Source organism: Aquarana catesbeiana, linkage group LG01, assembly GCF_042186555.1.
Source record: "Aquarana catesbeiana isolate 2022-GZ linkage group LG01, ASM4218655v1, whole genome shotgun sequence".
Lineage (NCBI taxonomy): Eukaryota > Metazoa > Chordata > Amphibia > Anura > Ranidae > Aquarana > Aquarana catesbeiana.
Window position 1 is genome coordinate 309,445,689 of NC_133324.1, and position 22,267 is coordinate 309,467,955.

At 46.3% G+C, this 22,267-nt stretch overlaps 2 protein-coding genes across 3 annotated transcripts in view; one reads left to right on the forward strand and one right to left on the reverse strand.

The window, feature by feature from the left end:
• SRRD (SRR1 domain containing) overlaps positions 1-5,891 on the reverse strand; it is a 32,974-nt gene extending 27,083 nt beyond the window's left edge. Inside the window, exons 1-2 of the mRNA XM_073629368.1 lie at positions 5,822-5,891; positions 997-1,175 (exon numbers count right to left, since the gene is read on the reverse strand). Of these exons, the coding sequence (XP_073485469.1) occupies positions 997-1,154 (158 nt within the window). The 5' untranslated portion in view covers positions 1,155-1,175; positions 5,822-5,891. The remainder of the gene's footprint in view (positions 1-996; positions 1,176-5,821) is intronic.
• HPS4 (HPS4 biogenesis of lysosomal organelles complex 3 subunit 2) overlaps positions 5,853-22,267 on the forward strand; it is a 67,261-nt gene continuing 50,846 nt past the window's right edge. For both annotated transcript variants that reach the window (XM_073629366.1, XM_073629367.1), the window contains exons 1-5: positions 5,853-5,973; positions 8,692-8,766; positions 10,577-10,718; positions 14,935-15,025; positions 21,029-21,172. In XM_073629366.1, coding sequence (XP_073485467.1) covers positions 10,681-10,718; positions 14,935-15,025; positions 21,029-21,172 — 273 coding nt within the window. In that variant the 5' untranslated portion in view covers positions 5,853-5,973; positions 8,692-8,766; positions 10,577-10,680. The remainder of the gene's footprint in view (positions 5,974-8,691; positions 8,767-10,576; positions 10,719-14,934; positions 15,026-21,028; positions 21,173-22,267) is intronic.

Below are 22,267 nucleotides of genomic sequence, written 5' to 3' on the forward strand. Positions count from 1 at the left end.
AATAGCTTTCATCTCTTTATTTATTCTGAGCATGCGTGGCACTTTGTCCGTCGGATTTGTGTACACATGATCGGAATTTCCGACAACGGATTTTGTTGTCGGAAAATTTTATATCCTGCTCTCAAACTTTGTGTGTCAGAAAATCCGATGGAAAATGTGTGATGGAGCCTACACACGGTCGGAATTTCCGACAACAAGGTCCTATCACACATTTTCTGTCGGAAAATCCAACCGTGTGTACGGGGCATTAGTCCGTAGGGTTCAATATTGAGTTGCCCCACCCTTTGCAACTATAACAACTTCAACTCTTCTGGGAAGGCTGTCCACAAGGTTTAGGAGTGTGTCTATGGGAATGTTTGACAATTCTTCCAGAAGTGCATTTGTGAGGTCAGGCACTGATGTTGGATGAGAAGGCTTGGCTCGCAGTCTCCACTCTAATTCATCCCAAAGGTGTTCTATCGGGTTGAGGTCAGCCCAGTCAAGTTCCTCCACCCCAAACTTGCTCATCCATGTCTTTATGGATCTTGTTTTGTGCACTGGTACAAATCATTTGGTGGAGTGGCGTATTATGAAAAGAGTTTTTTTTTCAGGGGTTGGGCTTGGCCCCTTAGTTCCAGTATAGGACTAACAAGTCACATGACACTGGGGAAGGAAAATGGCTAATTGGGCCCAGTTTGGACATTTTCACTTAGGGGGTGTACTCACTTTTGTTGCCAGCGGTTTAGACATTAATGGCTTTCTGTTGAGTTATTTTGAGGGGACAGCAAATTTACACTGTTATACAAGCTGTACACTCACTACTTTACATTAAAGCAAAGTGTCATTTCTTCAGTGTTGTCACATGAAAAGATAGAATAAAATATTTACACAGATGTGAGGGGTGTACTCACTTTTGTGAGATACTGTATATATATATATATATATATATATATATATATATATATATATATATATATACACACACACACACACACACACATATACAGGTTTACTCACATTGTGTCCCTAATTTTTTTAATGACATCTTTCACATTTACACCCAGATGCAGTTCTTGTGAAGATCTTTCAGCTTTACAAGGTGAGTTTCCTTTAATCTGCTGTGACTTCTTGCCTGCCTTCCTCTTGCTTACCACCTGCCAAGCATCTGACTCCATGCTGGGGAACAGCAAAGACACCTAAAGACAGCAAAAAGTTGACATGAGAAAAAAAAGTCTGAAAAATGTTTTTACTATTACTGACAAAAATAGCAAGAAACTGAACAGTACCAAATTTTGTTTGAATGGGGAAATAAAAGTAGTTTTCTATGTTAAAGGGGAACTCCAGACAGAGAGACTTTCTCATTTCTATTGAGTAAAAAAATAAATAAACAAATAAAGGGGCTGTCATCATGGAGTTTTTTTTTTACTTTAACAGCTGCAACATGTGAACTATACATAGAAATTATACACTCACCAGCATATACCAGAGAACAAAAACCCTGCTGCTGGGTCCTGCCATCTTTCACCTCAAACAGCATAGAAAAGTTACAACAAGGCTATAAAATACAGAAAGGACTCCAAAGACAATGCTACCATTCCTATGAATGTCATGTGTCACTGCACTCTGCGTTTCAGTGAGTGAATTGGAAAGAAGGGCTCTATGCCGCTGACTTTTCACAAAAGTCAACATTTGTATACACGTCATAATGCTGTTTAATGTACCAAGGCTGCTCATTTGCTGGAAGGCAGGAATATGTTAGAAAGAGCTGAGGGAATGAATTATGAAGATACCACTATATATGAATGCTTGGGGAATAAAAATATTCCATTTATATTTATAATTTGTAGTAGTGGTTGCTTCAGGTGACTAAGGCATCGATTATGTGATCATTGAAAAAGTAGAGGAGGAAGGGAAGAGGCAAAGGGATAATGAGAGGGGAAGGAGGAAAGGGGGAAAGGGAAGAGAGAATGAGAGGGAAGAGGGGAAAAGGGAGAAGAAAAAGAAGGGAAGAGGGTAGAGGAGACAGCAGGGTGAGGAAAAAAAGGAAATATGGGAGAGGGGAAAATGGGAAGAGGGAAGTGGAGATGGAAGGGAAGAGAAGAGTGGAATGAGGTATGAGGGAAGAGGAGAGGGGGAGAGGGAAATGGAAAGAGGAGAGGGGGTGACAGAAAAGGAGAATGGGAAAGGGAAGAGAAGAAAAGGGGATGTTGAGGGGTAAAGGGAGAGGAGAAGGGGAAGGGGAGAAAAGGAAATGATGGGGGTGAAAGGTAGAGGAAAGAGGGGAAGAGGGGAGGAAAGATGAGAAGGGAAGGTGAGGGAAGAGGTGAGAGAAGAGGGGAAGAGGAGAGGGGAATGAGAAAGGGAAGAGGAGAAGAGGAAGAGGAAATGATGGGAGGAAAGAGGGGGAAGTGGGGAGGGACGTTGAGAGGGGAAGAAGAAAGGGACAACCAGAGGGAAAGATTGGATAGAACAGGAGAGGAAAGGAGGGAAGAGGAGAAAGGAAGAGGGAAGATGGAAAAGGAGAAGGTAAGGGGGAAAGGTAAATAGGAGGAGAAGAAGGTGAGGAGGGGGGGGAAGAAGAGGGGGATGATGGGAGGGGAAGAGTAGATGAAAAAGGAGAGGAAAGGAGGGAAGAGAAGAAGATGAGGTGGAAGAGGAGAGGGACAAGGAGAAGATGGGAAGAATGAGGGGGAAAGGAAGAGAAGAAGGTGAGGGGAAAGGGGAGAGGGGAAGAGAAGAAGGCGAGGGGGAAGGGGAGAGGGGAAGAGAAGAAGGCGAGGGGGAAGAGAAGAAGGCGAGGGGGAAGGGGAGAGGGGAAGAGAAGAAGGGGAGAGAGGAAGAGAAGGTGAGGGGAAAGGGGAGAGGGGAAGAGAAGAAGGCGAGGGGGAAGGGGAGAGGGGAAGAGAAGAAGGCGAGGGGGAAGAGAAGAAGGCGAGGGGGAAGGGGAGAGGGGAAGAGAAGAAGGGGAGAGAGGAAGAGAAGGTGAGGGGAAAGGGGAGAGGGGAAGAGAAGAAGGCGAGGGGGAAGGGGAGAGGGGAAGAGAAGAAGGCGAGGGGGAAGAGAAGAAGGCGAGGGGTAAGGGGAGAGGGGAAGAGAAGAAGGGGGAAGGGGAGAGGGGAAGAGAAGAAGGTGAGGGGGAAGGGCAGAGGGTGAGGGGGAAGGGAAGAGAAAAAGGCGAGAGGGAAGGGGAGAGAGGAAGAGAAGAAGGCGAGGGGGAAGGGGAGAGAGGAAAAGAAGAAGACGAGGGGGAAGGGGAGAGAGGAAAAGAAGAAGACGAGGGGGAAGGGGAGAGGGGAGAAGGGAGAAGGCGAGGGGGAGAGAGGAAGAGAAGAAGGCGAGGGGGAAGGGGAGAGAAGAAGGCGAGGGGGGAAGGGGAGAGGGGAAGAGAAGAAGGCGAGGGGGAAGGGGAGAGAGGAAAAGAAGAAGAGGGGGAAGGGGAGAGAGGAAAAGAAGAAGACGAGGGGGAAGGGGAGAAGGCGAGGGGGAGAGAGGAAGAGAAGAAGGCGAGGGGGAAGGGGAGAGAAGAAGGCGAGGGGGAAGGGGAGAGAGGAAGAGAAGAAGGCGAGGGGGAAGGGGAGAGAGGAAGAGAAGAAGGTGAAGGGGAAGGAGAGAGAGGAAGAGAAGAAGGCGAGGGGGAAGGGGAGAGAAGAAGGCGAGGGGGGAAGGGGAGAGAGGAAGAGAAGAAGGTGAGGGGGAAGGAGAGAGAGGAAGAGAAGGCGAGGGGGAAGGGGAGAGGGGAAGAGAAGAAGGCGAAGGGGAAGGGGAGAGGGGAAGAGAAGAAGTCGAAGGGAAAGGCGAAGAGAAGAAGGCGAGGGGGAATAGGAGAGGGAAAGAGAAGAAGGCGATGGGGAAGGGGAGAGAGGAAGAGACGAAGGTGAGGGGGAAGGGGAGAGAGGAAGAGAAGAAGGTGAGGGGGAAGGGAAGAGAAGAAGGCGAGGGGGAAAGGGAGAGGGGAAGAGAAGAAGGCGAGGGGGAAGGGGAGAGAGGAAGAGAAGAAGGCGGGGGGGAAGGGGAGAGGGGAAGAGAAGAAACCAAAGGGGAAGGAGAGAGGGGAAGAGAAGAAGGCGAGGGGGAAGGGGAGAGAAGAAGGCGAGGGGGAAGGGGAGAGAGGAAGAGAAGAAGGTGAGAGGGGAAGGGGAGAGGGGAATAGAAGAGGGCGAGGGGGAAGTGGAGAGGGGAAGAGAAGAGGGGGAAGGGGAGAGAAGGTGATGGGGAAGGGGAGAGGGGAAGAGAAGAGGGGGAAGGGGAGAGAAGGTGAGGGGGAAGGGGAGAGGGGAAGAGAAGAAGGCAAGGGGAGAGGGGAAGAGAAGAAGGCAAGGGGGAAGGGGAGAGAGGAAGAGAAGAGGGGGAAGGGGAGATTGGAAGAGAAGAAGGCGAGAGGGGAAGGGAGAGGGGAAGAGAAGAAGGCGAGAGGGGAAGAGAAGAGGGCGAGGGGGAAGGGAAGAGAAGATGGCGAGGGGGAAGGGGAGAGGGGAAGAGAAGAGGGGGAAGGGGAGAGAAGGCGAGGGGGGAAGGGGAGAGGGGAAGAGAAGAGGGGGAAGGGGAGAGAAGGCGAGGGGGAAGGGGAGAGGGGAAGAGAAGAGGGGGAAGGGGAGAGAAGGCGAAGGGGAGAGGGGAAGAGAAGAGGGGGAAGGGGAGAGAAGGCAAAGGGGAGAGGGGAAGAGAAGAGGGGGAAGGGGAGAGAAGGCGAAGGGGAGAGGGGAAGAGAAGAGGGGGAAGGGGAGAGAAGGCGAGGGGGAAGGGGAGAGGGGAAGAGAAGAGGGGGAAAGGGGAGAGAAGGCGAGGGGGAAGGGGAGAGGGGAAGAGAAGAGGGGGAAGGGGAGAGAAGGTGAGGGGGAAGGGGAGAGGGGAAGAGAAGAAGGCAAGGGGAGAGGGGAAGAGAAGAAGGCAAGGGGGAAGGGGAGAGAGGAAGAGAAGAGGGGGAAGGGGAGATTGGAAGAGAAGAAGGCGAGAGGGGAAGGGAGAGGGGAAGAGAAGAAGGCGAGAGGGGAAGAGAAGAGGGCGAGGGGGAAGGGAAGAGAAGATGGCGAGGGGGAAGGGGAGAGGGGAAGAGAAGAAGGGGAAGGGGAGAGAAGGCGAGGGGGGAAGGGGAGAGGGGAAGAGAAGAGGGGGAAGGGGAGAGAAGGCGAGGGGGAAGGGGAGAGGGGAAGAGAAGAGGGGGAAGGGGAGAGAAGGCGAAGGGGAGAGGGGAAGAGAAGAGGGGGAAGGGGAGAGAAGGCGAAGGGGAGAGGGGAAGAGAAGAGGGGGAAGGGGAGAGAAGGCGAAGGGGAGAGGGGAAGAGAAGAGGGGGAAGGGGAGAGAAGGCGAGGGGGAAGGGGAGAGGGGAAGAGAAGAGGGGGAAAGGGGAGAGAAGGCGAGGGGGAAGGGGAGAGGGGAAGAGAAGAGGGGGAAGGGGAGAGAAGGCGAGGGGGAAGGGGAGTAGGAGGAAGGGGAGATGGGAAGATGAGGAGGGAAGAGAACATGAGGTCGAAGGGGAGAGGTGTATAGGCAGAAGAAAAAGTATTGAGATGGTCTATATACACTGAGACACATTTATAACCCACTGCTCAGCTTTATATTGGTCAGTAATCTCTCTGAATAGGGGTGTATGCATACTAGTGCCATTTGCACTGAGCTCTCAGGCCCCTCTGTACTCCCCTGACATATGCGGACTGTCCTGTATATTCTCGTACAGTACACGGGAAGTGTGTGGAGGGGAAGAAGCAGCACGTGCTCTCGTCCTTATGTATAGGTAACCAAGGAAGATCGTCTATATACACGGGTGGGGGGAGGACTGACAGTCGGGATATTCCGGAGATTATTGAATGGGTCAGTCTTGCTTCTCCCCAGCCCGCTCACTTACCTCTGCGTTCCAACAGCAGGCAAAGCGGAAGAGTATGTGCGTCCCAAGCCTCGCTCCTCCCCATGACGTGTATGTGGTGCGCCGTGTGTTTGGAAAGTGAGAAGGAAGCGGGGAATGTAGAAAGTGTCTGTCTGAGGATAGAGGAAGAGCAGGTAGGGAGGAGCGGGTTGCTGCCTCTGTATGGGCCTGTCATACTACCATTGTACGAATCCAGGAGAATAGGTGCTGTGTGTGTTATTGTAGAACAGTTAGGACACGTTTTCGGTGGATGTCTGTGCTGGGACTTGTGGTTCCACTGCAGCCTCTCACAGATGGGTTATTCAGGGAGGCAGACACCATTGTGAGAAGAGGACCCCCTCCCCCATTACTGAACACATCTCTTCCCAATGTCTGATCTCTGGGCACACACCTTTGTTAGTATTGGAGAATGATCCTGGACACTGACACCATGAATTGCTTGCTGACCGTTCCCCCATTCATGTAATGTCATTACGATGACTGCCAACAAGTAGTTAGGGGCCCATTCACACCCACCAGGTACATTGAGCAGCTTTCCCCTTGTCATTCTGTGCTGTCATGCAATCCACACATTGCATTGCTCTGCAACCAGTAGACCTTAAAGTGGAACTCTCCTCCCCTCCAGTCCAGCAATGCGGTGCCCCAGAACTCCCTGCTGGCCTCTGACACCCAGGTCTTGATCGCTGCATGCATTCATTGGCCAGGCTGAGATGACATCACTCCCGCGCATGCATGGGAGTTCAGCATAGCCAGATGTGCACAATGAGCTGCATGTGCACAACTCCGCATGCAGGGAGGTAGATAACAAAGCATGTCTTGTCTGCATTTAAAAATCCTGCCTGTTTGCCCATTTGTAATATATGTTTTATAAAGTTCCACTTCAATGTAATTTCAATAGGGTTTGCACCAAAAAAGAGTATACTGCAATCTGTTTTCAACGCGGTGGCTGCCTTCCAATACACAGCAGCAGTAGTGTGTGCTGGTGTAAATGGGAACTTTAAAGTGGTTGTAAACCTCTACGTTTACCTATTGAAGTGACTGGGTGAGTGAGTCAGGTGAGATGGAGATGAAACAAATCCTGCTACATAAGTTGGACCTGTTTATCTGCAGCCATTTGTCCTGTATATCGTAAAACTCAAAGGGATTTTCACAGATTTACAAAGCATGGATTTGCTGTTACATACTGTATAAGAGCTCTGAGAGCTGATTGGAGGGAAGGGACACACCCCTTCGCACAGGAACAGAACTAAGGATGAGCTCCGGTGTGTTCACACAGCCCACGTGCAGAGCCAGACAGGAAGTAGGTGCTGCGCTAATCACAGGCAGTGAGACATTTTCCTTATGCACGGCTGCAGAGATCGGGAAACGTCTCACTGCCTGTGATCAGCGCTGTTCTGACTTCCTGGCGAACTCTGCATGTGGGCTGTGTGAACATGTCGGAGCTCATCCTTAAACAGAACTGAAGCTGTCAATTAGCTGGAGGTCCCACCCCTGTCAACTTTTTAGCTCTTGGTGTCAGGAAAACTTGTCAGAAGTGACTCAAAGAATAGAGGAACTAGACAGCTTAGAGAAATGACATTTAGTGCTTTGGACAGAGGCAAGTAAGCACTATAGAAATATGTGCTTTGTTCGGTTTTTATGTCTGTGCTTTACAACCACTTTAATTTGCCAGTAGGGATTAAATAGCTTTAAAGGAGAAGTATAGCCAAAGCTATTTTGGATATACTTCTGGGGATCACAGGAGTGCAGTACATTCTGCACACCTATGACCCGTTTTCTGCCGACAGTGGGCAAGATTCTGATCGTATGGTCGGGATCCTCACAGAAGCCTGGACCACCACCTGACATAGTCTCTCAGCAATCTGCCAAGAGCATGAGCCAGCTCCACAGCCTGGCACTCCAGTGAGCGCTGGAGGGGCCAGCAGAAAGCCACTGACTGACAGTCCCAGCTCTCTGCTCGGAGGGGGGGGGGGCGATGAGTGATCAGCAGTGTTTGATTGCTCAGTTCTCACTGCAGAGCCAGGGGGGGCAGACGCAGCATCACACTAGATATATATAGAGATATTTATTTTGTTCAAAGGCCATACTTCTCTTTTTATCACTGATTTAACACTGTCATTAACCTTTCTCTGTGCTGTTCAAAGCAAAAAAAAAAAAAGTTTTGTAGTGCACTACAACATAGCATGCAAATGGCTCACGTCTACAAAACAAGTGTGTTGTGTAGGGTGGTCATTCACAATGCACCGTACCAAGTAGATGGCTTGCTATGTGTTTTACGTTTGTATTATGGCAGTGTGAATGGGCCCTCAGTCTTGTAAAGGAAGGACTTTTGTACAAGTTAAATCAAATGACTCTGCTCAGTTTAAATGTGGCTGGGGTCATTGGTTTTATTATCTAATTTGGTCAATGATGTTGTGGTTGTAAAATTAGGAGAAGATAGAGGAAGGAAGTGTGTAGCCACTGGCAATTATAACACAAGCAGCTGATTTGTTCATCTGATGTCGTAGTAAGGGTTGGACACATTTCTATACCTTAATAAAATTCTGTATGAAAAATCTGGGGCAGAGAAAATACAAGGGGTGATTTACTAAGGGGAAAATCTTCACTGAAAAAGTGTGAAAAGCAAATTCCTGTTCATCATGAATACTCAGTCACATGCAGATGCTTGTGTTACGGTTAGATAATTGAAGTGAATACCAGTCACTAGACTGATGCTTGTTTGCCACCTAATGGTGTGTTTGTAATATTACAGGCTGAGTGTGAATGAGTAGGAGGGGGAGGAATCATGGGAATTGTGTCTTGTGATCATTGATGTGATCTTGAGTTGTCTTCTCTTCCTTTGTTGTTTCCAGGCTGACCGGTTTGGGTGGATCGTTACAAAGTGGAGGAACTCCTGTGAAGGCAGCTGTGATCACCTATTGTGTGAGGTTGGTACAGTATATGAAGTGAATTTTGGATGCCGACAGACTTGGAAAGGGGGGCAGTCTGATCACATGGGATCACTTGCTGCATGGATGGGGGGGTTGGCAGGATCTCATGTAAAGTTCTGTTCAACTTACTATGAGGACACGGCACAGGTGTATACTGGATGATGGCAGTTGTACATTCAGGATCACGGTCTCTTTTGGGTGGTATGAGACCCTGTGATAGCAGTCCACAAATGACCAGATCTCTGATTTCTATAGATCTGCAGAGAACAGTATTATTTGTATAGCTAAAATAAATAATCTTATCAATTCATGTCCTTGTTTAATTTAAAACAAAATATATTCTTTAATCTATGTAAGTTAATAGAGTGGTTTTAGTTGCTGATCACGATATCTATTCTGTTTCCTGTTTATAAATGCAGTAGCATTTATGCTTTGCAGCCCATTTCGATTAATGCATCTGTTGTGTTAGGCAGATGCATTGACGTGCCTGTTGACGTGTTTTTTTTTTATGCATTTTTAAACTGAGAATTCAGAGTTGATAGCGTTAAGGTGGCCATTGATGGATAAGATTTTTGGCTGGTTCAACAGGGACCAAACAAATTTCGATCCATGTGTGCCACTGTAGTTGAACAGAAGTTGTTCTATCGAAGACTCCTGTTCAACCGCCCTGTCAGAAAAACACTGCTTGATCGCCTTTGATCTGTGTATTCTGACAGCAGTAGAGTCTCCTTTCTGTCAGAATACAATAGCGCAGCAAGGAGGATTCGCGATGGATGGGGGAATCAATTTTGTTTTTTTTGCTCAGCCCGCTGGCTAAACGAAAAAAAAAAAAACTGAACAATTGTATTGCTGGCTTTAACAGCCATTGACCCGGGCTTGTTAATACCTGTTGCCAATGTATCAAAACACGTGTGTTTTGATTTGCTGCCGTTGACTTCTATAGGCCTTGCAACTTACTAAAATGGAGTAGGGAAAAAAAGTGTATTATGGGTTGAACCTATGTATTTTAGCACATTGTAACACCTGTTTTAACATACAACAGTGTGATTGGGCCCTCAGGAGCCTCTGCACATTTGTCTGTTTTCACACAGCAAAACTCATTTTTCTGCATTAAAATGCATGTCAAATGCAAATTCATTATTTTCTTTGGAGCTGCTTCACATCTGTACATTGTAGTTTAGGCCCCTTTCACACATGAGTCATTTGCAGCGTGTAAAGCGCCTCTCCTCTCACTCCAGTGTGAAAGCCCGAGTGCTTTCACATTGGAGCGGTGCGCTGGCAGAACTCAATAGGAAGCCCTGCAAGCAGCATCTTTGAGGCGCTGTATGATCGGTGTATACGCTGCTCCTAAATCACCCCTGCCAATTGAAATCAATGGGCAGCGCCGCTTTTAACCCTTTTTCGGCCGTCAGCGGGGGTTAAAAGCGGGCAAAAAGCGCTGCAAAAACTACGGTAAAGCGCCTCAAAAAATGGCACTTTACTGCCGACGCCCGGGCGCTGCCAATGTGAAGGTGCCCTAAAGGTTAATTTCCCACATATGTGGCTTTTTGTTTACTTGTTGCCATGTTTCGTTTTATGATTGTGACATTCTGTTATGACCTACAGTTACAGAATATGAATCCCATAAAAAAATAAATTTGTTTTGCCTACTCACTCATGTTACATACTGTATATTACCAATTCCCCAAGGGGATGCAAACTTTTGAGCACAACTGTATCCCCCAGGTCAGTTCTTGGTGGATTTAATGTTTATTGCTGTTTGCAAAAGATTTTACGCTGACTGTTTTAACTGTGCTTGCTTTTGCAGTTGAAGTGAAGGGTATGTTCCTGCACAATGAATGCTGCATATTTGTCACCGTGAAGAGTTTGTGGCTGTGATGGGATTGAGTCATACAACTGTCCAGTAACTTCATGGCATCTCCCATTGCAGAACCAAAGCCAACATTATGGTGAGTCTATGTATTACAGAGCATTTCTTTCACTTGCAAAACCATTACCTTTTGAAACGTTGTAGGCCAGGTCAGGATTACTTTGAAAAGTTTATTATTATTATACAGGATTTATAAATTGCCAGCAGTTTGTGCAGTGAGAAGGGAGGGGAGACAGCATAGTTAAGCTTGCCTTACACGTATAGATTTATTTTGTTCAGCGTGCAAGCTGAATGAAAAAAATGTAACACATACTTACATCCAAGCTAACAGTGCAAATGGATAAAACCCACTGCCAGAACTGCCGCCTGTCATTACTTGAACAGTGCATGAATGGATGCAGGCAATGGTTAGGCCAACAATTTTCTAACAGGCTCCTTCAACAAAAGTTGATTGAACAAACAACTTTGCTCAAAACAGAGAGGTGCTGGCAGACCATACACTGCTTGAATTTCAACTTAGCCAGCAGGAATCAGCCAATATTTGAACAGTGTATGGCCAGCTTAATTGCTTCCCGCCTGAAGGGTGTGATATGACGTCCTGGGCTTGAAGTGGAGATATCTCGATGATGCCTGCAGCTACTGGCATCATCCAGATAGAGGGATTTACTGGCTAAAAAGAAAACTAACGTAAAAGCCATTCTAGCAGCTCATTAGCAGCTGGATTACTTTTACAAGCAGCAGGAGGGGGCATGTGGTCCCTAAACACCCCCGCCGCCTGTCAGCACCTCTCTGGGCTCTACCACAGAGCTGCCCGAGGACCGGATGGTTCCTGGCCATTTCTGTGATCCTGAGAGGCCGGAATTTTTTTTTTTTTTTTTTTTTAAACTCCTGCTTTCCAGAGGAAGACATTTGGGGTTGTATAGACCCCAGATGTCTCCAGAGGACCTGTCATGCCTTATTTCTGTCACAAGGGATGTTTACATTTCTTGTGATAGGAATAAAAGTGATAAAAAAAAATTAAATGAAAGGGTCAATGTAATATTAAAAAACAAATTTTTTTTTAAAGCGCTCCCGTCCCCTCATGCTTGCACACAGAAGTGAACACATGTGTAGGTCGCACCCACATATGTTAACTGTGTTCGCACCACACTTGAGGTATCGTCATGTACGTTATAGGGAGAGCAATAATTCTAGCTCTAGACCTTCTTTGTAACTCTAAACTGGTAACCTGTAAACATTTTTAAAGTGTCGCTATTTGAGATTTAAGTACTGTAGTTTGGCGCCATTCCACGAGTGTGCGCAATTTTATAGCGTGGCATGTTAGGTATCTATTTACTTGGCATAACATCATCTTTTTATAGTTTTCCAAAAAGTTGGGTTATATATTTTGTTTTTTGCATTAAAATTCATTAAACTGTCTTTTTTTTTCCCCCCCAAAACAATTGTGTTTGAAAAATCACTGTGCAAATACCATGTGACATAAAAAATTGCAACGATAATTGGACCCCTTCTCTTCGCTACCTTCTCCCTTGGTCACTTGATAACCTCCCACAGCTTCCAATACCATCTCTATGCTGATGACACCCAAATCTATAGCTCTACTCCTCGCCTCACTCCTTCAGTCTTCTCTCGCATTACTAACGGACGAGCTGGTAATATTCCCCTGCATCCGTGCCCTCCTTAATGACTTTTCCATCAAAATCAATAATGTAACCTCTCATGCCAGGGTACTAGGTGTAATCCTAGACTCTGACCTGTCCTTTCAGCCCCAAATCCTATCGTTGTCAAAAGCTTGTAGACTTCATCTCCGTAACCTCTCTAAAATATGCCCCTTTTTAACAAATGAAACCACCAAGCTACTCATTCGGTCCCTTGTTATCTCTTGCCTCGACTATTGCAACTCTCTCCACATAGGCCTACCTCTCCATAGACTATCCCCTCTTCAGTTTATCATGAATGCTGCTGCAAGACTTATCCACCTTATCAATCGCTCAGTGTCTGCTAACCCTTTTTCGCCAATCGCTCCACTGGCTCCCAATCACCCAGCGAATAAAATTCAAAATGCTAACTATAACATGCAAAGCCATCCACAAATCTGCCCCGAGCTACATCACCAATCTTCTCTCCAAATATCACCCAAACTGTCCTCTCCGCTCTTCTCAAGACCTCCTGCTCTCAAGCTACCTCATCTCCTTCTCCTATGCTTGTCTCCAGGATTTCTCCAGAGCCTCTCCCATCCTCTGGAACTTTCTACTTCAATATGTCCAGCTATCTCCTACTCAGGCAATCCCTGAAAACTCATCTCTTCAGGGAGACCTGTTACACCTCCAACTAATCTTTTACCACTTCCATCAGCTAATTCCCCACAGTTATAACCTTTTGTACCACCTGCCCCACCCTATTAGATTGTAAGCTCTTCTGGGCAGGGCCCTCTTAACCCTCTTGTATTTTATTGTATTGTAACTCTTTTGTCTCCCTTGTATATTGTAAAGCGCTGCGTAAACTGTTGGTACTATATAAATCCTGTATAATAATAATAATTCTTAGGGCTTTTGGAAGCCAGTAAGGGGATCAGCGGAGAGGCACGGTGGGCACAGTCATTGGTAAGGTGAATGAGTAAGAACACAGCAAAAATCCTATATGTCAAAATTGTTAAGACAGAAAACAGAAAAATATTGCAATATATCTATCACAACAAAAAACCTAGAAGGTGTGAAAGGGCTGGCAAAAGTAGGAAAGAAGAGAAAATCGGAGGAATAAAAAGTGAAGAGACAGTGGTGCACTGCACATTCCCCTGGGTTTCTTCAGTAACTGCCTTTAGAGTATATCTGCATGCTTGTGGCTAGAGTTCCCTAAACCATTTATAAAATGAATAAGGATAATGGTACATATACAATATAACTAAATAGTAAAACATAGTCTCAATTTTTTAAGGAAAGAGGAGTTTTCCTTTTTAAAGCTGAGCTCGGGGCGCTAAAACTTTTATTCAAATATGTGTTTCAATTATCACAAAGGAAATAAAATCCACTCACCATAGGCCTGTGCAAACCTAGATATTACCTGGTAAAGGTAGCCGTGACATGGTCACTGTGCTGTACATACTGTAGCCTATGCAGAGAGCATGGTTGTTGGGAGAAAAATTACAGGAGGGTTCAGCTACAAGACCAATCACCCTGCACAAAGAGAGAGAGCGGTAGTGGCTGTTCTGTAATACAAAAGGCTCTTGCCAAGTACAGGAGCTGTTCCGTGCTGGATTACTGCACAGATCTACAAAAAATAAACAAAGGACACCTAGTAAGAATACACATGGCTATTGCATTTAGAAAGTAATAGTTTAGCCTGTATTTCAGATTTAAAGGCTAAGTTCTCCTATGCAGTCAAGGGTCCCCAGGAGGTAATCAAGTTATGCAGCTTTAAAAAAAACATTGGATAATGTAAATGCATTACTTGTAGGCCATTTACGTCCCCTAAAAGCCTGGCTGATAAAACTCCCACCAGAGTTTAGTTAGAGAGAGAGAGCGTATGCATGAGAATTCTAACAAGGAAGCACACTTGCTTCACTGATGCTTTTGGACAAGCTTCCAACAGGCCATTTACATCCCCCAGAAGCCTGGCCAAAAAAACTCCCATCTGAGCTCAGTGATGTTTGGGGGGGGACGTATTCATAGGGATTCTAACAAGGAAGCTCACTTGCTCCACTGATTCTGAGGACCAAGGCACTCGTAGCACAACATATCCTGGTCACAGTTTGCAATTAGACAGTGGGGGATGCTTCTGATCATGCGACAACCGATCAGTGGTCACATGATTGGGAAGAGGCCTGTGCTTCCTGGAGCTAACACTCACTTAAAGGACCGCCATGAGGGAGCAGCAAGGTGGTAAAAACTACACAGCTTTTTATTATCTTCTGGGGTCCCATTACTGCATAGGTTGTTTTCTTTAAAAGGTAAACCTGAAGACAACTTGCGCTAGCTAACCCCCTTTTAAGAATGCCAACTGCCGGTCTGTCTCTGGCTGCAATACTTTGATACACTACTCTTGAAGTGGCATGATAAAAAAGAGTGAATTCAAATATGATCTGCATTCTTGTTCCAGATCAGTGACTAAAAAAGTACTAAAATCACTGGATCGGAACAACAATCCGGCAACTAGAATTTCCAGGAGTGGTTAGCAGGAACAGCCTTCGTATTCTCTCAGAATAGGAGTCCTTTACTAACCTATTCTTGTGTGAATTGTACTTATGCAAAATGCTTGACATTGTTTGATAATTTGTTTTCTTTTTATTATAATTTCAGGTTGAGTTACTTCTTCCTTTACGATGGTTCGAAGGTAAAAGGGGAAGGTGACCCCACAAGGGCTGGAATTAATTACTTTTATCCCCCTCAGGTAATCAGTGGTATTTTATGGGTACCTTAAATAAATAGGGATAATTGTAAACATGCAACCACACGCACTCAGGTTGAACTGGATGGACTGGTGTCTTTATTCAACCTTACTAACTATGTAACTATGTATTTACAAAAGTCTATACAACGAGCCAGGATCATTAAAAATGGTCTGACTTCAGAGGTACGGAAGAATACACATTTTTTTTTTTCCCTCCTCGGTTCTTCAAAGTAGCACTCAATCCTGTTCTACCTTTTGAGTGCTCTCCTACAGAGTGGACCTAAGCATCCTTAATTGACTTTCAGAAAGTCGTTGTTAACCAGACTTTAGGATTGTTAGCTAGGTGAAAATGGTGTCCCAGTTACCTGGGATACTGATGTCACGCATGCCAGGAGGCCTTGGGGTACTCGACAGCCCATGTGCAGCTGTGAGTCATCGGGGGCCATCTGTCTCTTCCTGGTTCTTGCAGCCAATCCCTGATGAGGTGCATGTGTGTCCATTAGGGGGCCTGATACAAGAGCCTAGAGGAGACAGTGGTTCCCTGATTACGTCATAAAAAAATGGCACTGTGTGACCCAGTGTGATGGTGAGATTTAGCAGATTGCAGCAGGACAGCGCTGGATTCACTGGACATGTGAGTACTCATTTTGACAATAATCCAGCGAACAAGACAAGAGGGGATTAAAATAAAATACCAGTGGGTTAAGTTCCTCTTTAAAGGATTTTACTCTGATAGCATCACTTTAAAGCATCTCTGTCAGTATTTTAAAAAAGAAAGCATACCTGCAAACAAAACAGTTAATACATCTGTACCACTGGCCACCCAGCTGAACTCTGCTGAGTCGAAAATCTAAGCTTGCTGAGTGATTTCTAGCATCTGGCACATTTCAGGTGTGTCAGATGCCTTGTCCCCTGCTGCATTCTGTGGTTCCTTCCAATAGCCCTTCTGTCACTACTGTGTCCTCCATTCATATAGGAGTTGGTGGATATGAGCACAGCAGGTAATGCCAGCGTCAGACACTCTGAGTCTCGATTGATCAACATTCTTCAGCAAGCTTGGATCTTCCACACAAGCAGAGTTCAGCACCATGGCAGCAGGGCAGGTAAGTATTGTTTTCTTTGCAGGGATGCATTTTGTTTGAAATGGCAACAGGCCTACTTTAAGGTAGTTGCCCAACATAGAGCCATGTGACATAAGGCTGCATGTTTTCACAGAAGTAAGCACTTGCTGAATGAGGCTGCTGGGTATTACATTGAGATAGAGTGATTTTTTTTTTCATTACAGAAGCGGTATTTACTGGAAAGTATACGCCATTGATTCATTTTACTTTGATCCTGCAGTTGCTGTTTTTTTTTTTCCCTTGATGTCTTCTACATATCTGACTTTGATAGTCCTACTCATGTTCATACTTTATTTTTCCCCATTGTCTGATCTCACTACTTGCTGCTTATGTAAAGGAAATCATTCACACCAAAAGCAGCATATATTGCATACAGTACATACAATACATCTGAGAGGCATTTCCAGGTGATTGCCTGTCCACTCTTTGCATTTTACTGCATCTTATTATTGCAAAGCAAAAAGAATGCAGCTTTTAATTGTGATCCTTCTTCCACCAGATGGCGCTCTGCTCTCATGGTGTATTGAAGATACATTAGTATTTTTTTTCATGGTCTGATCTAAGCAATGCATGCAAATCTGCTGATAAATGAAATTCTTTGTTTTGAATGCCTTATGAGGATATTTAATTGACCAGTAAAAGTAACAGTATGTACAGGATGTTCAGTTTTAGATCTGCTTAGTCATTGTGTAGAGATATATATATATATATATATATATATATATATATATATATATATATATATATATATATATATATATATATATATATACTGGTATATATATATATTTATTTAAGAGATGACATATCCTATGAAAAATGCTGTTTTGAAACCAAGTGCTTTATTACAGCATTTCAACTTATAAAATCAGTTTTTCTCCAGTCATCTTCGAGGACGGCACACCTGAGATGACTGAGTCCCACCTGACAGGAAACACAATCAACAACAAGGTTTAAAAGGCCCCTCCCTTCCCTCTTTCCCTCAGTTATTGATTGTGTTTCCCACAGGATGGCAGTGAAACAGTTTATTTTCTATCCTTAAGACCGAGGTCTGGGACCGAGGTCTCCCCCTGGGAAGTCAGATTAAGGCAGTCAGTGGTGGCTGCAGGGTCTGGCAGAGTTTCGCTCATTTCCAAAGGGGATCTTTCCCTTTCACAGTTTTTCTCAGGGAGGTACAGGTATGTACCCCCCCCCCCCCCCCCAGATACTGGTGGCTGTGGATACGGTGAGGATCTCCACAGCCCCAGGGACCTTGCATCTCACTTTCCTATCTGACGGTGGCGGATGGCTTAGGAGGGGCTGCTGGAGTATCTCGTTTTTGGAGGGATGGAATCCCTCATGCACGGCGTCCTGGCTGGATGGTGCGGCGCCAAGGGATCTCGGGCCTGCTGCTGTGTGGAGTCAGCGGAGAGTGTGCATGTCCGGAAGTGGACGACGCGTTCATATGGCGTCATTTCTGCCTTCCTGGGCTACGGCAAAGTGGCGGCTTACAGCATGGCAGGCTCGCATAAAGGCGGTAACGGAGCGGGGGTCCTGCTCAGGAGACGGCCAGTAGGTCTAGGAAAGCCACAGCTAAATCTAAGCAGTGTTGTAATTGTAATGAGAAACTCAACCCGCCAGACCACGCTAAACCCTTTTGCTTCAGATGCATTTATAGGTTGGCAGCAAAAGAGTCTGCGCAAGCTATGAAGGAGTGCCGGGCGGTACAGGCTGAGATGCTGGCGACCCTCCAGTCCTTCAGGGCTACTGTGGAGAAGTGGCAAGAAGCCCCTTCCACTAGGGAGAGCTCCCCCTCTCAGGATGGGACCTCAGCAAGTTATACTGGTCCCAGGGATTGGCCCCCTATTCCGACGAGAAAGAGGCAGAGGCCTCGGACCAAAACTCTTGCGAAGATGGAGAGGATTCGGACCTAGGTAGTCAGCCTGAGACTAGACCTGGAGGCCATCTCCTCACAGCCGAAGACATGGAGGGTCTCCTCAAGGCAATCTATACCTCTGGGGGTATTCAAATGCCAGCTACTCAGGTCTCAGCACAAGACTATACTATACAGGGGACTCGGCAAACCTCAGGCCAAGTCTTTTACAGTGCACCAGTCTCTTAAGGATATTATCCTAAGAGAATGTAAAGAACTGGAGCGGAAAATTTTAAAACTTCAGGCCTGGAAGCGTAGATGTCCTTTTAAGGCAGAGGAGGAAGAAAACTATTTTTCGAGGTCCCCAGTCAAAAGACCGCTTTAAGGGCAAGAAGGAACCCAGAAAGAAGTGGGGATTGGGTAAAGGCAAGGGAAAAGGAGGTATCCTTTTTTCCGGGCCCGGACCTTCCAACAAGGAGTCCAAATGACGCCAACATAAAGGTTGGTGGAAGGCTCTTGTGGTTCCTCCCCCCAATGGGAGGGGATCACTCAGAGCCCTTACATTCTAAGTCTTGTAAAGGAGGGTTACAGACTAGAATTCCTGTCCACCCCTCCTCCAAACTTTTTCCTTACCCATCTCCCCAGGGATCCACAGAAGGCAAGGGGCCTTTTGGGGAGTATCCGTGTGCTGGTGGAACAGGAAGTCATAATCCCTGTTCCTGTGGGTCAGATTGGCCGGCGGTTGTATTCCCACATATTTGTGGTGCCGAAACCCTCGGGCAAATTTCGACTGATTATAAATTTAAGGAGGCTAAACCGGTAGTTGCTGTATAAAAAGTGCCGGATGGAAAGCGCTTACACGGTCAGAAGACATCTCCAAGAAGGTGTCTTCATGGTCACACTAGACTTGAAAGACGCTTATTTACATGTACCCATTGCCCCGAAACACCAGAAATTCCTGCGTTTTCGCAGTTCAGACAGACCAGGGTGTCCAGCACTGGCAGTTCAGTGCTCTCCAATTTGGCCTAGCAGCCAGTCCGAGGGTCTTACAAAGGTCCTCGACGAAGTGGTGTCTTTTTTCTACACCTCCAAGGAATACCCTTGATCCCATACTTGGACGACATGCTAATTTACAGCCCAACCTGAGAACAGCTCCTGTCAGACCGAGACAGGGTGCTGTCCACTCTCAAATCTCTGGGTTGGATGCTCAGCCAGGAGAAGTCCTCCGCACAATCCAAGATCTTTTAGGGTTACCGGAGAAACTCGGTGACCCAGAAAATCTTCCTTCCCCAAGAAAAAATTACAAAAGTGCAGAGGGCTGTCTCCACTCTTCAGGAGAGAGTATTCTGGGGTTGATGTCGTCTTGCATCCCAGCGGTCCACTGGGCCCAGTTTCTCCTTTCAGGAGGTCGGAGCTTGGGCCAGCAGGACCAGCTGAATGTAACCACGGACGCAAGTGCTTGGGGCTGGGGGGCTCATCTAGGAGATCTCTTCGCCCAGGGTCATTGGGATCAGGAGCAAAGCTCGGCTTCCTCCAATTTCAGAGAGCTGCTAGTGGTCGGAAAAGCATTAAACTTTTTCAGAAACCAAGTCCCGGGGACAAGAAGTACAAGTCTTCCCCAAGGTGGAACAAGGTCCAGCAATTTAATGAGGCTCACCCAGGAAATCCAGGGAGAAGTGGAGAGGACAGTTCTCTCAATCTCAGCAGTCCACATAAGAGGGTCCCTTAATGTGCAGGCAGACTTTCTCAGCAGGCAACCCCTTTATCTGGGAGAGTGGGAGCTGAGCAGCGAGGTGTTTTCTCTGGTGTGACAACGCTTTGGCAAGCTGGAGATAGACTTGTTTGCTTGCAAGAAGAACAGGAAGGTTCACAAGTTCTTTTCTCTGGCCAGGGAGCAGGGCTCCCGGGGAGTGGATGCACTAGCATACAGGTGGGATTTTCCTCTGGGGTACGCGTTTCCGCCTCTTGTGCTTATCCCCCGGGTTTTGCAGAAACTATCCCTATCTGCACTGATGGGGACAGATAAGGCGGCACTGATGGGCACTGGTAGGTGACTCTGATGGGCAGCACTGTTGATGAGGCACTGATGGGTGGCACTGGTGGATGGCGCTGGTGGGTAGCACAGGTGGACACAGATGAGCCGGCGGCAGCTCTCCTTGATTGGGGCCTCTGACAGCAACCGGTGATCGGCTTTTTTTTTTTTTTTTCTCCTCGTGCTATGAACGCGGGGAGAAAAAATAGACGATTACTGGCTCTGTTTACGTCACTAGATCTGCTGTCATTGGCTGACAGCTGATCACGTGGTAAGGGGGCGGGATCGACCCCTTACTCTGATCTGTGATCCAGTGAGTCTCATAGACTCGCTGATCACAGAGCGCACGCAGGCCGCTCGAGCACAGGAGGACGTCCAAAGTAAAGTAGGTCGGCGCTGTAGCCGTCATTCAGCTATAGCGCGGATCTGAAGAACTTAAATAACAAACATGTCATATTTGCCTGCTCTGTGCAATGGTTTTGCACAGAGCAGCCCTGATCTTCTTTTTCTGGGGTCCCCCACCAGTGCTTCTGGCGCTCTATTTGAAAACGGGCTCAGGTAAGTATTTAGGGGGTGGGAGGGACTAGGAGGATCTGCAGAGAATACGTTAAGGTAACAAGCCTTTAGCCAGTTTAAAAAAAAAAGGTAATTTTTTTTTTTTTTTCTTGCTGAGTAGAGTGGGGGATGTTTAAAACTTTTGTCAAAAATTTTATGGGGGCAACTAAAAAAATTCACCTCCTTATCCCAGTGGCATGAAGTGATATGACAGGAGATCTACCTAGGAGAGATGACAATAAAAGCTTGTTGCTACTTCTGACCCTAAACCCACCTCTATCTAAAATTTAAGATAAAAAGTATTTTCTGTAGTACTACTTTAAAATGCTTTTGTGAATAAATATAATTTAGCCACTAAATACAAAATGTTGTCTTAAACTTCTTTTCTATGGGCTTTCTCAGTATCTTCTCCTTAACGCAGTCCCATCTTCTCTGCTTTTTAGACATGTATTGAACAACAAGAGTTACTGTGTGGACAGATTGCCGGGGTCGTTCGCTGCATGACCGAAATCTCCAAGTCTCCTCCAAACCTTATCAGGCTGCGTAAGCTGAAATTTGCTATTCAGGTTCATGGCGAGTATTTGTGGGTGAGTGTGCTTTGTTTGAATAGCCAATGTATTTCATTGTTTTGTTTTTTTTTTTTTGTTTTTTTTGTTTTTTTTAGGGGTGCTATAGGAGTTTACCAATACAATCTATATGTTATGTTTAAAGACTAAATAACTATTTTTGTGCTTCGTAAAAAAGTATGGCCAAAGCTTTTGGCCATGCTTCTCTTGTGGGTCACAGGAGTACAATTACTTTTGTCCTCCTGTGACCCAGAGTCAGCCTAATGTAGCAGAACTGCTCCAGGCTCGGGAAGCATTCCGACAATTTTGTCGGGATCTGTCCTGCTTTTATAAACAACTAGCTCCTCCTCTCAGCCAGCCTCTCTCATCCCCCTCCCCAGGCTGGTGCTCCAGTGAGAGATGATGACTGACAGTCCCCTGTTCTCAGAGAACTGAGCAATCAGTGGTTATGTGGTCACTCCGTTCTCGATCTTAGAGCCAAAGTGGGACAGCTGCAGCATCACACCAATGCTGTACCATGGAGGTGAACAAAAAAGAACTGAAGAGCTTGGGAGCAGCCACTGTACCAACTTATCTGATGTTAGTACAGTGATCTCCCCTGCTGAGCTATTGTGTTCTTACCACTCCCCCCCCAACCCCCCCCCAACCCCCCCCCCCCCTCAGAGCTCTCAGCCGTTCGGCCGGCTTCTGTTGGATCGGCTGTCGTACACACTGGGCAAATGTCGGCCAGTTTCTATTGAACCGGCTGATGCCGCCTGATATTCAATCTAGCTCTTTAGAGTTGTCCTAATGTGGTTCGAACTATAGTTTAAGTGGGTAACGGGAAGTATATCTACATTCCCTATCATAGTGGGTCCCCCACAGCACTCTTATAAACCATATACTATACTGGTTGGCTGCAGTGCACTTCAAAACTTCACCAGAAGGTGGCACAAAATGAAATGTAATTGCATAACTCATTATTACTGCACAAAGGGATATGAAGCAGAGAGGAGATTTTCCATTTTACTGGAAATCTCTTTTGGAAACATTTCTATTTCCTTTTAAAAGTTTATCTAAGGCACACAAATGCGGAGGAGTAAAATTATAAGGGCCCATCCACACCACTTTGGTCAG